Below are 15,755 nucleotides of genomic sequence, written 5' to 3' on the forward strand. Positions count from 1 at the left end.
AACCTTTTTCAAAAAGAGTGTTTCTACACAAAAACACGTTACATCAGTTATGTGCAGTGGAGCTGTTTACGAGTGGTGGTGTCCAGTTGATGGAAAACTACAGGCCATAGAAGAATATCCTGTCGTAGAGATGAAGAAGGAGTTGAAGCCTTTTCATGGCCTGCTCAGTTGCTATGGCCACAGTTGTGGTACCTGTGACTGCACTGCTAGATGCTTTGGGAGGCAGGTCTTGGATGTAGTCATTAATCTGCTTGTAGAGGGGCTTGGACCCTCCCCATTATCAAGCAGAGATCCCTGATGTTGTGACCAGATAATATGAGTGAGTCACAAACAACACGTGGCCAGAGACAGGGCGCAACAATAAATGCTGATGACGACAGTGCAGTGTGGAGTGAGTTTGACTTGATGTTGTGTTTAGATGCGCTACTGTTGATGAAGTTTTTTCTCAAGCAATGAAAAACCACGTCTGCATTAGTTCATTTACACAAAGTGCTAGTTGAAAACGTTTCCAGTGCATTCATTTACTGAAACTTTAATTTCATTGAACCTTACTGCAGATAACAGCTGTAAATCACTTCATGAGGAACTTGGGCTTCATTTTCCGTATATGTATTGTGTGTGTGAATATTTGAACAATGAATGATATCATTGTAATTATCCCTCACAGAATTGTAGCTGCTTTGTGTGATCAGTAATATCAGGGACTGTGGACTCTTGTAGCATATAACAGCATGCCATGGCAGATAACACTTCACTGGCTGGTGAATTTCTGCAGCGACAGATTAATGAGCAGGTCTTGATTGTTCAGGTCCTGGTAATAATTTTTCTCTGCATCAACTTGTTGCTCATCATAATCTTTTTTCAAAAAGAGCATTTCTACACAACTGCACGTTACATCTTATTTGCTGTTGCATTGGTGGCAGATAGTTTTGTGTTATTCATTTCTGATGTGCTGCTCATCTTCAGCTATTTTCGTTTTACCATGCAAATTTGGTTGTGTGTCATTATCTCTATTTTGATTTTTATGTATATTGTAGTCACACCAGTGACTCTGACAGCAATGACTCTGGAGCGTTATGTGGCTGTTTGTATGCCGCTGCGTCACGGAGAGATCTGCTCCACACGCAGCACTGTGCACTGTATCCTCATCATTCATGGCATCAGCTCTTTGCCCTGTATTGTTATTCTCTCAATGTTTTTTGTGTCAGCATCTCTCACTCTCTATAAGAAATCTAAGATATGTTCATTAGAAATGTTCAGTCTTTATTTGTGGCATGATCATGTCAGGTCAGCTATTCAACTGCTCTTCTTCCTGATCATGTGCATCATCATAGTTTTCTCCTATGTTAAAATAATGAAAGTGGCCAAAACTGCATCAGGAGAGGATAAGCAGTCATCAAACAAAGGACTTAAGACAGTGGCTCTTCATGGTTTCCAGCTGCTGCTCTGTCTCATCCAGCTGTTATGTCCATTTGTAGAGAGCTGGATGTTTCATATTGATTTCAGATTATTTGTTCAAGTCAGATACTTTAATTATGTAACGTTTTATCTAGCACCAAGATGTCTGAATCCTCTCATATATGGCCTCAGAAATGAAGCTTTTTCTCAAGCAATGAAAAACTATGTCTGCATTAGTTCATTTAAAAGAAACGCTAGCTGAGAAATTCTGCAAATATCAGTTTTAAATCACTCTGTGAGGAACATCCAATATTTATTGTGTGCGTGACTATTTGAAAGGAACAATGAATGATATCACTGTAACTGTCCCTCGCAGAATAGTGGAGTTCCTTTGTGTGATCAGTAATATCAGGGACTGTGGTCTCTTGTAGCATTTTAATCTGGCAACAATTAGGAAGGACTGACTTCTGAAAAGAGAGACTGTGTTTCAGTAAAGATTGCTTTGTCTCAAAGGTATGCTCCGTTTCATTAGAGTTCATTTGTTATTTAGAAATGTTATGTTTTTTGTGTTTTGCAAAACTCATATATATCTTTGCATGCTGTTGAAGCTCTAATCCTAACCCAGTGAGACCACCCTGCCTGCAGCACTCACCCCTCTCTGCAGTGAGTGAGGGAGCATCACATAACCCTGAATGTCCCTCCACATCTTTGACTAAGCTGCAGCCCATCATCCGTCTATACGACCAAAGAAATGAAAGAAGAAAAAGACAAAACCACCTCTAGCACCACATTGATGAAGTCAATAACAAAGAAAAATTCATTCCAAGCTGAGCTAGAAATCAGAACCTAGATTTATCTACTATCAGCTCCAGGATTGTTATATTTAGATTATATTTTTATATTCATTGTTGTGACGGTTTTATTAAAATTCGGTGGTGTTTGTAATGTTCATGATGATCAGGTGATGCTTTGTTCGTTCTTTTTGGAAAATTAAATCTCTCTTAAATGACTAATCAGCCTGCGATGCAGATTGTGGACAAGGAAGGAATAGGACAGCTGCCTCGGGCTGAGGGGTGCAGACTGTACGCTACCAGGCCGAGGCTTAAGGTCAGGCCTGAACAGCCAGAGTATGATCGAGTCACAAACAACACCTTGCCAGTGAGAGGGAGCAGCAGTCAGTGCTGATGACGACAGTGCAGTGGGGGGTGAGTTAGACTTAATGGTGTGTTGGGATGGACTACTCTTTAAAATCATTTGACACAGCTCTTTCTCAGAGGGCAGCACAGCGCTCAGCAGAAGGTATTTATAAGAACCTGAAGGGTTTGAACTGCTGGATTCAGAGAAGTTGGACAGTGAGCTTAACTATTATCATTTGGTAAAAAGAATGGCACTTGATTTGACTTTTGACAGCACCCAGAAAACTTGGTTTAGCTCATAAGAGCCATGACAGATAACACTTCACTGGCTGGTGAATTTCTGCAGCGACAGATTAATGAGCAGGTCTTGATTGTTCAGGTCCTGGTAATAATTTTTCTCTGCATCAACTTGTTGCTCATCAGAATTTTTTTTTCAAAAACAGTGATGCTGACTTATTTGCTGTTACATTGGTGGCAGATTGGTTCTGTGCTATTAATTTTTGGGGAAACTGGTTCTATAGTTCTTCTGGAAAATGTGGGTATTTACTGAGGAACCTGGATCCAGGTGTTTGAGAGGAATGGTCTGAAGTTGATTGTTTGAATGATTTCATGAAAAAGCTGTCAGTTCTAACAAGCTCTTACAGCAGTGAAGAGATCAATAAATTCATTCATTACAAAAAGAGTGTGTCTTTTATGTACATGTTAATACTTTGAATGTTTTTAAAGTTAAAATCCTTCGTTAGCAGCTACCTTCAATCAGTCATGTGGGCGGGTTAGGATTAGCGTGTTTAGCTGAATTTTAGCATATAGCAAATGGAAAATATGTGGAAAATCATTCACATGACTTTTGTTGCTTTAAATTGCATTTAACTGTAATTCGGTGATTTCATTTTTATTGATTTAAAGAATGATATGACTTTCATTCTTGGCCCTGTGATGGACAGGTGACCTGTCCAGGTTGCACCCTGCCCTCACCCAATTGGCACTGGCATTGGCTCCAGCATCCCCCATGACCCAGAAATGAATAAGTGCGAGAATATGAATGAATGAATGAATGAATTTGCTGTGGTTAGTTCCCATGATTACTATTTTTCTTTTTACGTGTACATGTCTTGTTGAGCGTTTTATCAAGTACACTTAATACTCTACTATCTCTTTGTAGTAGGAACATTTCAACACACAATATCATTTTGTCTATGAGCAGAAATGTGGGGTTGGATCCTCACATACTTTTTAGGTTCTTTACACACTCCATTTATTACTGAGAAGAAAAAAACGCAGTTTTCCGTGGACAAAGAAACAAACTTCTCACCTATTATTTCATCCTGCTACTCTGTCAGGTCCTTCTCCATTCACCGGATGCCTTATACTGGAAGAAATGAATGTCTCTGGGATCCAGCTCAAAAGGACCAAAAGTGATGGTGAAAGAAATCAGCTGTCTCACAAGCAATCTCTTGAAGTAAGTCTCTTTATTCAAGCTGTGCACAGAATCTCACACGACAGAGTGATGAGAGAGGAGCTCTCTGAACAAAGAGAAGGAACAGTTTTCATGCACAAGATAACAACTCCCTTGGCAGCATTATTACTGATATTCTGTATATTTGTTGGATACGCGATATCTTTTAACATGAGCCCACAGAAAGAAGTCCAGGGGAGTGATATCTGGTGAACGAGGTGGCCGGGGAATTGGGCCATCCCTTCCCAGGGTTAGGGTTCGGGTTAGGGCATTTACCACAACCTTTTACCTGAAACACACAAATGCAATGTGATTAAAAGGAACATACAACAAATCTGATTAAGATCTCTCTTCAATTGCCTTTGTAATATTTTTTTTATTGTAAAGAGACTTTATGGACACCCTGAATGTTGGGACACATATATTATCATATTTTTCTATCAATAGTGTCAATTTATAAAGCTTGCAGTATTTTCTTTTGCAGTTAACTTGTTAATAGTAATGCTCTCTTTGACGTTAATAATTCTAACTTATTCTTTATTTCAAGTGGAACTGATTGATAGAAAAGTGTATAAAGTGGCACTGATGTCTTTACTGTAAGCATTTGTTGAAGACTCATTAGCCAAGGAGAAAATAGATGAGCAGTAGGGGAAACCAGGGACAGTTGTAATATCTTGTATTTATCCAATCAGAACCAAGCTAGAGTGGTAATACTGCACATTCCCAGTCAGATTGTCTTCTTGGAAAAAAAATAAGGAGCCACATTTGAAACTACCGCAGAAAGTTTTCACCAGAAATGTTTTTTGAGTGAAGAATCTAACTTTTGAGAGGTATTTTTTGGACACTGTCCTGAGATCAAATGTGGAACGTAGGAACCCAAACAAGTATTGCTGAGTCACTGTTTTGTTGGCTAACAACATAAGACATCCCTGAACCAACTAGTCAGTGACTTTCAATGGAATTCTCTCTCTCATTATTTCATTCTTTCATTTTAAGAACATATATCATGAACATCATCACAATAAGTCGTTAATTTTTTTCCTCGCACCATTTGATCACCAAATATCACACCATAGCTGTAAGAAGTCATTGTTTACTCCACCAACTGCTTGCCAATATCTTCAGAGGAATTTTTTTTCACCTGACTGTGATGCACAAGAAGTCTGTCACATCAAAGAAGAGAGGCCCAAAGTAAGATAAATGTTAAAATGCAGGTACTCATCCATTTTGACTGATACTGTGGTTTTGTTAAAGAAAACCTAGAGGCCCACTGGCTCATTGTTTTTGAGGACCAGCTCATTAAGATCAGATCGACATGCTCTGACTCGGACACACACTGACTTTGATTTATCAATTCAGATTTCCTTTATACAACCCAAAGGAGAGATAACTTTTCAGTGCATGAAAGAAAATCTCATCTCTGAGGCCATAAATGAGAGGGCTCAGACATCTTGGTGTAAGATAAAATACTATATAGTTGAAGTATCTGACATAATAAAATACAACAAAATCAATATGAAACAATGCAGATTCAATGAAGGGACACCACAGCTGGATGAGACAGAGCAGCAGCTGGAAACCATGAAGAGCCACTGTCCTGAGCCCTTTCCTTGATGACTGCTTATCCTCTCCTGATGCAGCTTTGGCCACTTTCATTATTTTAACATAGCAAAAAACAAGTAAGATGCACATGACCAAAAACTGTAATTGATATATAGCTGACCTCAGATGTTGCTGCCATAAATTAATCATAAATATTTCCACAGAACATAACTGATATTTGGTGTAAAATTTTAGGGATGCAGATCCAAAGAAGGTGGAAAAAATAAAAATAGAGGGCACAGAGCTGAGAGCATGAATGATGAGGATACAGTTAATAGTATTACGTGTGGAGCAGAGCTCTCCATGATGCAGCGGCATACAAACAGCCACATAACGCTCCAGAGTCATTGCTGTCAGAGTCACTGGTGTAACAGTAATATACACAATTACCACAACACAGATAATGACACACAACCAAACATGAATGAGGATATTAAACTGGGTCAAAATACCAAGGACATCAGAAAGGAATAACACCAAACTATCAGATAGTAATGTAACAGCAAATAAGATGTAGCGTGTTGTTGTGTAGAAACACTCTTTTTGAAAAAAGGTTATGATGAGCAACAAGTTGATGAACAGAAATATTATAACCAGGAGCTGGACAGTAATCATATTATCCTTCATCGATACATGCATGAGTTCATTACCAACCAGTGAATTGTTATCTGCCATAAGTGTGTTTTCTCACCAAACGTAGAGTTTTAGCCACAACAAAATGTCCTTTAAAGAGTCAGTATTCCTTCAAGTGTTTCCTTGTAAAAAAATGTAAAAAGTTACATTTCATCAGTTTATCAAATCCTACATGCAGTCTCAGGCAGAGCTGTTGTCTTCTGATGTGTGTCCATCCTTCTGAGAGAGGGCTGTGCACGAGGCTTTAAAGTCTAGAGCATCCAAAAATAACTTCAAATGAAAGTTCACCCACCAGTATTGTCATCGTCTCTTAGATCCTGCGTGTTGATTGGCTGTTTACAGTTTGATGGACAATTTACTGCAAACTTTAAAGTGAGCCGATTTTCCTTGAACTTTATTTAAAATGTAAATAAAATTATTATTATTGTTATTAATGGGAAGGCAGCTGCATGTTTTGCATGCAGAGGCCAAACCCCAGTTGCAGGGTGAACCAGTGGAATGCTTGTGCTGTAGTAATGGAGAGGGTGTGACAGGAATGGCAGCCAATGTAAAAACTGAGGCCATCAGTCATGAAAGACACTGAGCTGACTTTTTGTGGCAACCCCAAACAGGGAAACGCTGAAAGAACAAGTGACAAACGTATACATACTGTATTTTTCGCACTATATGACGGACTTAAATCCTTCAATTTTCTCAAAAATCGGCAGTGCACCTTATGTATGAAATCTTGCTGTGCTTACTGACCTCGAACAAATTTTATGCGGCACACTGCGCTAAAAAATCTGTCAAAATGTTTTAGTGTGACTTTGGTGAGCGATGAAGCGGATTGTCGGAGGATTCCCAGCTGGCACAGGGACGTCGTGTTAACATTGGTCCTTGGTTGGATATGGGTTACAAAGTCAGACAATGTTAGATAACTAATAATATAGTGCTGGCAACCAACCACCATCCAACATTTAGTCAAAGTACCCTTCCGATCATTAGACGTCAGGCCAACGTTGGGTTTTTAACGTAAACCCAATTTTCAAATCCAGATAATAATCTAATTATAATCAAATGTTTTACAACGTTGTTCCAACGTCACACTAACTTCAGCTGTTTGCTACAGCTGGCAACGATAAACCAATCAGAGAACAGTATGCAGTACGCTTACCTCCGCCACTTTTTGTAATACCGGTACATACTGTGCTTTGCTTTATATAAGTTTTATCATGCGCCTTATGTCTGAAGTTAGACTCCTTCATTGATATTGAGCCTTATGATGCGGTGCACCTTATGGTCTGCAAAATATGGTATATCTATGTTATGCCCTGCGATGGACTGGTGACCTGTCCAGGGTGTACTCCGCCCTCACCCAGTGTGAGTTTGGATTGGCTCCTCAATTGCAATATAAAACTGGGTAAAGATGACAAGAATATCAGACATGAATAGTAAGAAACTATCTGATATGAATGTAAGAGCAAATTAAATATAACATGTAATTGTGCTAGATGCTTTGGGAGGCAGGTCTTGGATGTAGTCATTAATCTGCTTGTAGAGGGGCTTGGACCCTCCCCATTATCAAGCAGAGATCCCTGATGTTGTGACCAGATAATATGAGTGAGTCACAAACAACACGTGGCCAGAGACAGGGCGCAACAATAAATGCTGATGACGACAGTGCAGTGTGGAGTGAGTTTGACTTGATGTTGTGTTTAGATGCGCTACTGTTGATGAAGTTTTTTCTCAAGCAATGAAAAACCACGTCTGCATTAGTTCATTTACACAAAGTGCTAGTTGAAAATAATTGTATTTTTTTTAAATAATTGTAATGTAATAATTTTTCTCTGCATCAACTTGTTGCTCATCATAATCTTTTTTCAAAAAGAGCATTTCTACACAACTGCACGTTACATCTTATTTGCTGTTGCATTGGTGGCAGATAGTTTTGTGTTATTCATTTCTGATGTGCTGCTCATCTTCAGCTATTTTCGTTTTACCATGCAAATTTGGTTGTGTGTCATTATCTCTATTTTGATTTTTATGTACAGCGTAGTCACACCAGTGACTCTGACAGCAATGACTCTGGAGCGTTATGTGGCTGTTTGTATGCCGCTGCGTCACGGAGAGATCTGCTCCACACGCAGCACTGTGCACTGTATCCTCATCATTCATGGCATCAGCTCTTTGCCCTGTATTGTTATTCTCTCAATGTTTTTTGTGTCAGCATCTCTCACTCTCTATAAGAAATCTAAGATATGTTCATTAGAAATGTTCAGTCTTTATTTGTGGCATGATCATGTCAGGTCAGCTGTTCAACTGCTCTTCTTCCTGATCATGTGCATCATCATAGTTTTCTCCTATGTTAAAATAATGAAAGTGGCCAAAACTGCATCAGGAGAGGATAAGCAGTCATCAAACAAAGGACTTAAGACAGTGGCTCTTCATGGTTTCCAGCTGCTGCTCCGTCTCATCCAGCTGTTATGTCCATTTGTAGAGAGCTGGATGTTTCATATTGATTTCAGATTATTTGTTGAAGTCAGATACTTTAATTATGTAATGTTTTTTCTAGCACCAAGATGTCTGAATCCTCTCATATATGGCCTCAGAAATGAAGCTTTTTCTCAAGCAATGAAAAACTATGTCTGCATTAGTTCATTTAAAAGAAACGCTAGCTGAGAAATTCTGCAAATATCAGTTTTAAATCACTCTGTGAGGAACATCCAATATTTATTGTGTGCGTGACTATTTGAAAGGAACAATGAATGATATCACTGTAACTGTCCCTCGCAGAATAGTGGAGTTCCTTTGTGTGATCAGTAATATCAGGGACTGTGGTCTCTTGTAGCATTTTAATCTGGCAACAATTAGGAAGGACTGACTTCTGAAAAGAGAGACTGTGTTTCAGTAAAGATTGCTTTGTCTCAAAGGTATCCTCCGTTTCATTAGAGTTCATTTGTTATTTAGAAATGTTATGTTTTTTGTGTTTTGCAAAACTCATATATATCTTTGCATGCTGTTGAAGCTCTAATCCTAACCCAGTGAGACCACCCTGCCTGCAGCACTCACCCCTCTCTGCAGTGAGTGAGGGAGCATCACATAACCCTGAATGTCCCTCCACATCTTTGACTAAGCTGCAGCCCATCATCCGTCTATACGACCAAAGAAATGAAAGAAGAAAAAGACAAAACCACCTCTAGCACCACATTGATGAAGTCAATAACAAAGAAAAATTCATTCCAAGCTGAGCTAGAAATCAGAACCTAGATTTATCTACTATCAGCTCCAGGATTGTTATTCCTCTTGGATTCCCAACTGTAAATGTAGCATCACGGCTACACTGTTGAAGTCCTGAAGAGGACATTTCTGGGAGACTGTAATATGAACATGGGGAAAGCTGGGGATCATAAACTGGAGAGACAGCTATACCTCAAAATGATGATGAATAATGAGACTGCTTACATTCGCTTTCTTTAAATCACTCTAAAAAAGACATCCTCTAAGTGGAAAGACAAGTACATTAACTTCTCATACTTGAATCTTATTTACTTTTTTTATTTTTATGAACATCAAACAAATAGAAATCATACAACCTTTGGTCTTTAAGTATGACCAAACATATAATTTACATTTCATTTTGTCTTTAAAATATCTTTCCTAATCCAAAAGCAGCTCAGTTTCATGAATCAAACATAAATGGTCATCTTAACTCTTTAAATAGCAGCAATTTTCTGGTTGGTGTTTTGTTTAATTTTCTTTTCTGAATGCAAATATGTGAAAGTCTTACAAATCCAAGAAGTAAAAGAGAAATGGTACAAAAATAAAATGTCGAGGTTTTCACACAAAATCAAAAAATGTCAATGCATGTTCTTCTCACTGGCCATTTCTTAGTCCTCTCGCAGATAAGCTTCATGCACTTCATGCTCTTCACTGCTGTCAAAGGAGGCAGCATATTCAGCCTTCCTCTGGATCTCTTCAACTTTTGTCTCTGCCAGTTTCATTTCTGCATCCGCCGACAGTTTCTGCGCCTCGTCCACCTGCAACTTGGCCACTTGTATGTTTGTCCTTACTGTGATGCATGCATGCTCAGCTCCTGGGAACAAAAAAGGAATAAATACACATTTGATCTAATTGCTGAAAAAAGTCAAAGAATGCCACATAACCACACAAAGTTTGGACGTTAGATCGGGAGCATCAATGTCTTTCACCTGAATCGAGTTTGAAATACAGATTTCAAATATGATCATGATTTCAATCAGTTCATCATTCCATCATTTTAAATATAGAAATATTTAGGAATAAAAAGAGCCGAAAGAATTTCTCTCACCTGAATTGTGGGCTGCCTCAGCCGCCAATTTACACAAGTTGACAGCATTGATCCAGGATGACTCAAAACGTTTGCATTCATTCAATCTGTTGCTGACCTGTCAGGTCAAAGAGATGGAACATCATATCTCTATTGTTGATTTTGAAAAATGTAAGAATTTAGGTGTGCAAAACTTGAAGTAGCTGTAGGTTTGTTTGAGCCACTTTTCTCCATAGAGGATAACACACACTGACCTCTGTACGCTGTCCATTGATGGCCTGCTGAAGCAAAGCCTCCTCTGCTGGGGTGATTTTGCCCAATGAGGCCAAATACCGTTTTTGAACAGCAATGCGTGTGTGCACAGCCTGTTGGAGGATGGAGAGTAAGGAACAATACAGCTACATCTCCTATGACTACAACCCAAAGCCTGGATTAATACGTGTTACCTCTCACTGTATCATCCAATGCAAAAACACCAATGCTTTTCAACCTACCTTTGAGTAATCTGTGAGGGTGTCTATGAGAGCCAAGGTGGTCTGTGAGAGGAAAGTACTTGAACTGTCTGTCACCACTGAAGCTGCTCTTCTGATCAGGGCATCGTGGGAAAGGTTTTCCACTTGCTTCAAGAACAGGAATAAAAATAGGTTAATTCAATGGACATAAGCACATTTTCAGTGATGTGAAGCTGGAGCTCATTAGCTGGTACATGTACTGAGTTGTCTCTGATAGGAGACTCACCCACCTGCGGAACAGGAACAGTATACATCCCTCTTGCAGCACCTAAAGGCGCGATTCTCGTATGTGCAGTGTTTGTCCATTCCCCTGACTTCTGGACTGCAGGCTTCCTGCCGATGAACAGGTCGCCTTCAGAACTGCTGTGGAGAGACATAAGGAAGTAATTTCTTGTTCAAGTTTTTCAGAAGTGCTAGTCATGAGTTTCACAAGGTTTAGATTTGCCAATTTCCCAACTTTGCAGTTAATACTTTAGAAGAGAAACCGGAGAAAGCCTGTTTATCTGTATGTAAGCTGCTGAAGCCTTTTCAGCAAAATCCAGACCGTGCTGGTTCATGTTGTTGTATATTCCTAATAACTAACCTTAGGACTCGCACGCAGGCTGCTCCCCTCCTGAAGACACTCTTTTTCATCCGCAGGTTTGAAATGTCTGTCTGTTTCTGCAGAAATCCTCTGGTCACATGGCCAGCACACACCGAACACTGTCGGACAGCTTGCATTCTCCTCATGGATTAGATCTGCTGCAGTAGAAGAATGTATTTGATCGACGATATATGTTCTATTTCTGCAACTCAGCTCAGCCTGTAACAGCTGTAACCTTCTGTGGCCTTGTCTTTGGAAATCAGAAAAGTCTTTTTTCTGTTAGAAGTCTTCCCTCTCAGCAGTTGCTGCACAGCTGTACTACAATGCTCGCAGTGGCTGGTGGGTATTTGTAACACACCAGCAGCATGCCATTGCGTAAAAGTATTGATCTGTTGACTCTGCCAGCAAATGTGCGTATTTGGTGTTATCTGCAAAAGCCAACAGAGATCACGCAGAGGCTGCAGAACCTGATGTGGTTTGGTTGTTGACTAACATGTCTGTTTTGTGTCTGACTGAGTGTTCATGAAATAGAAAAATAGGACTGGCTTAAGGTCACAGAAATGAACTTAGGTAATTTCCACACTTTCTTTGATCCTTAAATCACCATTTTATTTATGTATCTGCTTTATTTTGCAAATTACCAGCATTTAAATGTATAATATTGATCGCCCTGTATACGTTACATGTTGCATGCTTGGGATTGTGCATGGACTATCAGATAGCTGAGGCACTAGGGAGGCCACTGAGATATTAAGGTTGAAATCAGAGCAACTCTAGAAAGAAACAAAAACCACTAAGGTGGGGAATGAATTCAATGTCCATAACAACAGACCCAACAGACACAGGAACTAATAGGATAACTCACAAGGAATGCAACATATATGAAAACTGAGCAGAAGGCAAGAAGAAGGAGACTCTGGGAATTTCGAGCTAAGTGAAACAAAAGATTTCTTATGCTCCATCTCTATTAACTATATTTATATACTTCACAATATGGCAAATAGGCCTGTAGATAATATAATAAGACCAAGTGCTTAGTTTGTCCTGGATTCCATTGTGTCTCTGTGTTTGTAAATTGCCCTCCTCCACTATTTCCATATTTTTATTTATTTATGTTAGTTTCAATGAAAATATCTTAGTTTTTTTTTTTTTTTTTACATTTTTTGGGGTCATTTAATATTTCAATAATTGACAACTCTAGTTCCCAAATATTTTGCAATACTATTAGTTCTTTCTGATATCCTTCATATAACTATTTGCTGAGATGACGTGTACTTGGGTTCAGCAGTAGAAAGTTTGTTTTGGATGTTTATTTTGGTCCAATCCCCTGCAGTCCCTATTACTGACGCAAAACCTGCGTAAAGGGCTGATGAGCCGCTGTGAGCAGTTCTCACTGGAGTCAACTTGTTTGCTAAACAAATGGAAACTTTAGGTTGCACAATTAGACTCGGGAGCTTTATGTTAATAATCAGCTACTCTGTTAATTGCTAAACAGGGAATAAAGGACCTGTTTTCTAATCATGCTCTGGAGATAACACAGGACAGTACCTCACTCCAGCACTGCGCATGGAAGTCATTTGAACTACACAAACAACTCTTTAAGTGTTTCATCATACTCTTGAAAAAGATTCACCTGCAAGTTACATTCTCACTGTGACATCAAAAATGTTGTGTAAGACTTTGACAATGAGCATAGTCAAATCAGATTAAACACTGTGCAGATGACAAAAAGTTTGTGTCACATCAACATTTTTCAAAGCGTCTTTTGCACTGCAACCACAAGCAGCCTAACAAGTAATCTATCAAACAAGCAATCCCCTTGTGAAACACATGGTTACAGTATGACATTGCTGATATAGCAAAAGATCAGTAAATTAATATAAACAATTTTTTGTAATTTTTATGTTTCTATTTTATGTATTCAATTCAACTTCTAAAATAACGTATTTTGTCTAATCCTGTTCAAAAGTATTAACAGTACAACTATGATAATGCCTGCAAAATGCACTAAACTGATCCTTCCGATGGCTGTCAGTAACATTTACTTTCTCATTCTGGTTATGCCCTTTAACCTGAAATCATTATCCCTCCATGCACGTGACACTAACCCATGCTGTACGTGTCTAGTTTATCTTAAACTTAGCCAGTGCTGTTTTCGCCATGTCAATGAACAGCGTACTGAACATATTGGTCCTGACAAAGTTCACAAATTTTAACTATGACTTTGATCAAACTCAGAGTCAGATTTCAGATAGAAGTCTAAATCCATCTGTTGGCTTTGAGCTAACCCCCCCCCCCCGTGCATGACTTAGAATCAATAAGAGAGGAAGTGTTTTTTTACAGACCCCAATGATGTCAATTTGATCTTTGACTTTTCAAATGTCATAATTTATTCCTGTTACACGCTGTTAAAATTCTCTCACAAATGCCAAATGAATTTCTGTGCTATTGCCAGAACTTGTTTGTGAGATCAGACTAAACTTTCGCAACCAAAATGTAAAAAGTTCATCCAAGTAAACAACTGGAGACATTTCCTGTTAGAGAGATAAATAAATAAATAAATAAATAGCTGCACAATCTGAAAACATTATACCTCCAGCCACAGCTGCTTGAAAATAAAATCTTGGTTTACTTGGTAAAGTTTGTACAACATATTAAGGATGAGTACATGCTGCAATGGCCTGGATTTGAACGTAGAAAAACAACAAATAAATGTAAAAAATTTAGTTAAATAATAAAGTAAAAAAAAACTCCAATGCCAATGACAGCCATTAATTTCCTGTACACAATCATCCACATGCCTTATTTTTGCACATAGCATTTTTGTCCAGCAGTGTTTCAGTTCATATTGCAATCTCAGGATAAATACAGGTCCAATACATGTAATGTGAGGAGCCTAATAAAACCTATTTCATGAATAACGATGAATAACGATTATGGAAGGTAATATTGATTGTTTTCCCATTTTTCCCTCCTTTTCTTTTGTATTATCACCATCTGAACCTGTCTGATTGTTCTTGCATTTATTAAAGTGTTTCATTGGTTCTGAATCTCTATCAATATGAGAGCTCCCCCTGCCAGCTGGAAAAGGCTCATCCATGTGAATGCACAAAAACAAAAAAGTAAAGACAAAGAAAAAAGAAATTCTTGTCTTTAGTTTACAGATAGTTTATGCACAGAGGTCAGACATCACTGAAGTGGATTACTGGAAACGTCTTCCTGTGGCTCTACAGTGCACTGTCGTAAATAATGATTACAAAAATAAATTGGATAAAAACATTTTTTAAGAATAAATAGAAAAAAAAAACAGTTTTTAGCTGTCCCCTGGAGACACTTTTGTTGTGTTGTGAATATATAAGATGGATTTGTGTGTTTTATTTGTTGTGATATTCGCAGCGAACCTTTTTGTCCCACTGTCTTGCTGAATGTACTATGGCAAACACACACCGGAAGGCTGAGCTCTTAATTTCCAAGCAACAATGGTGGCTTATTAATAAATGCAAATGAGCACACGTGATCACATTAATGATGGACAGCTACTACACTCAACCTTAACACAACGCTGCCATGAGTCTTTGCTGTTGTAACCTTCAATAATCAAAGCCAGATACCAGAGATTCTGATAATGTACTGTTGGTATTTTGTGATGAATGTAGATTTTAGGGACATACTGACTGGACTTGATAAAATACTAAATATTGTGTCACCTTTTACTTCGATTAATCTCACCTGGGGATACTTGAGGTCGAAGCTCAGTAGAATATCTCTTACAAATTAGAGTTTTAACTTTGCAGTGGTCACGTTGTGTCTGCTTAACGCTTTCTATATCACTAAAGGTTTAATGCTTCCTATACGAATTTCAGCTCCTCATTGAAATCTGTTGAAAAACAGATTATGATGAGAAACATGACACTTACTGACGACAGCATGTATCTCTGGGGGAACTGGACTGGAGCTTAACATATGTGAAGAAAGCAGACACAAGTGATAAGAGGCAGAACATCCCAAAGATATTATGAACTGAAGACACGATATGTACGAAGGATAAAGTAAATCTGAATTCTTCCAACTGATGAGGATATTCTTTGGTGAGTAAAGTGAATCTTGGATTTGTCATACATTCTGTATTCCATATTTTCTTACACCATTC

General features: G+C 38.5%; 3 protein-coding genes across 3 annotated transcripts; 2 read left to right on the plus strand and 1 right to left on the minus strand.

Annotated features, from left to right (window-relative positions):
- Nucleotides 1-736: 736 nt before the first annotated feature.
- On the plus strand, nucleotides 737-1,660 carry LOC115053163 (odorant receptor 131-2-like). Its single transcript, XM_029517729.1, has one exon. The coding sequence runs from the start codon at nucleotides 737-739 to the stop codon at nucleotides 1,658-1,660; it is 924 nt and encodes a 307-aa protein (XP_029373589.1).
- A 1,181-nt stretch (nucleotides 1,661-2,841) lies between these two features.
- On the plus strand, nucleotides 2,842-8,883 carry LOC115053164 (odorant receptor 131-2-like). Its single transcript, XM_029517730.1, has 2 exons — nucleotides 2,842-2,976; nucleotides 8,095-8,883. The coding sequence occupies exons 1-2, from the start codon at nucleotides 2,842-2,844 to the stop codon at nucleotides 8,881-8,883; spliced, it is 924 nt and encodes a 307-aa protein (XP_029373590.1).
- A 1,208-nt stretch (nucleotides 8,884-10,091) lies between these two features.
- Nucleotides 10,092-11,742, minus strand: LOC115052872 (diablo homolog, mitochondrial-like). Its single transcript, XM_029517293.1, has 6 exons — nucleotides 11,606-11,742; nucleotides 11,253-11,385; nucleotides 11,005-11,130; nucleotides 10,765-10,875; nucleotides 10,532-10,628; nucleotides 10,092-10,297 (listed from the first exon to the last, which is right to left on the minus strand). Exons 1-6 carry the CDS (start codon nucleotides 11,740-11,742, stop codon nucleotides 10,092-10,094), a joined length of 810 nt encoding a protein of 269 aa, XP_029373153.1.
- Between the last annotated feature and the right edge of the window lie 4,013 nt (nucleotides 11,743-15,755).

This window comes from Echeneis naucrates, chromosome 13, assembly GCF_900963305.1.
Source record: "Echeneis naucrates chromosome 13, fEcheNa1.1, whole genome shotgun sequence".
In the NCBI taxonomy this organism is placed as follows: Eukaryota; Metazoa; Chordata; class Actinopteri; order Carangiformes; family Echeneidae; genus Echeneis; species Echeneis naucrates.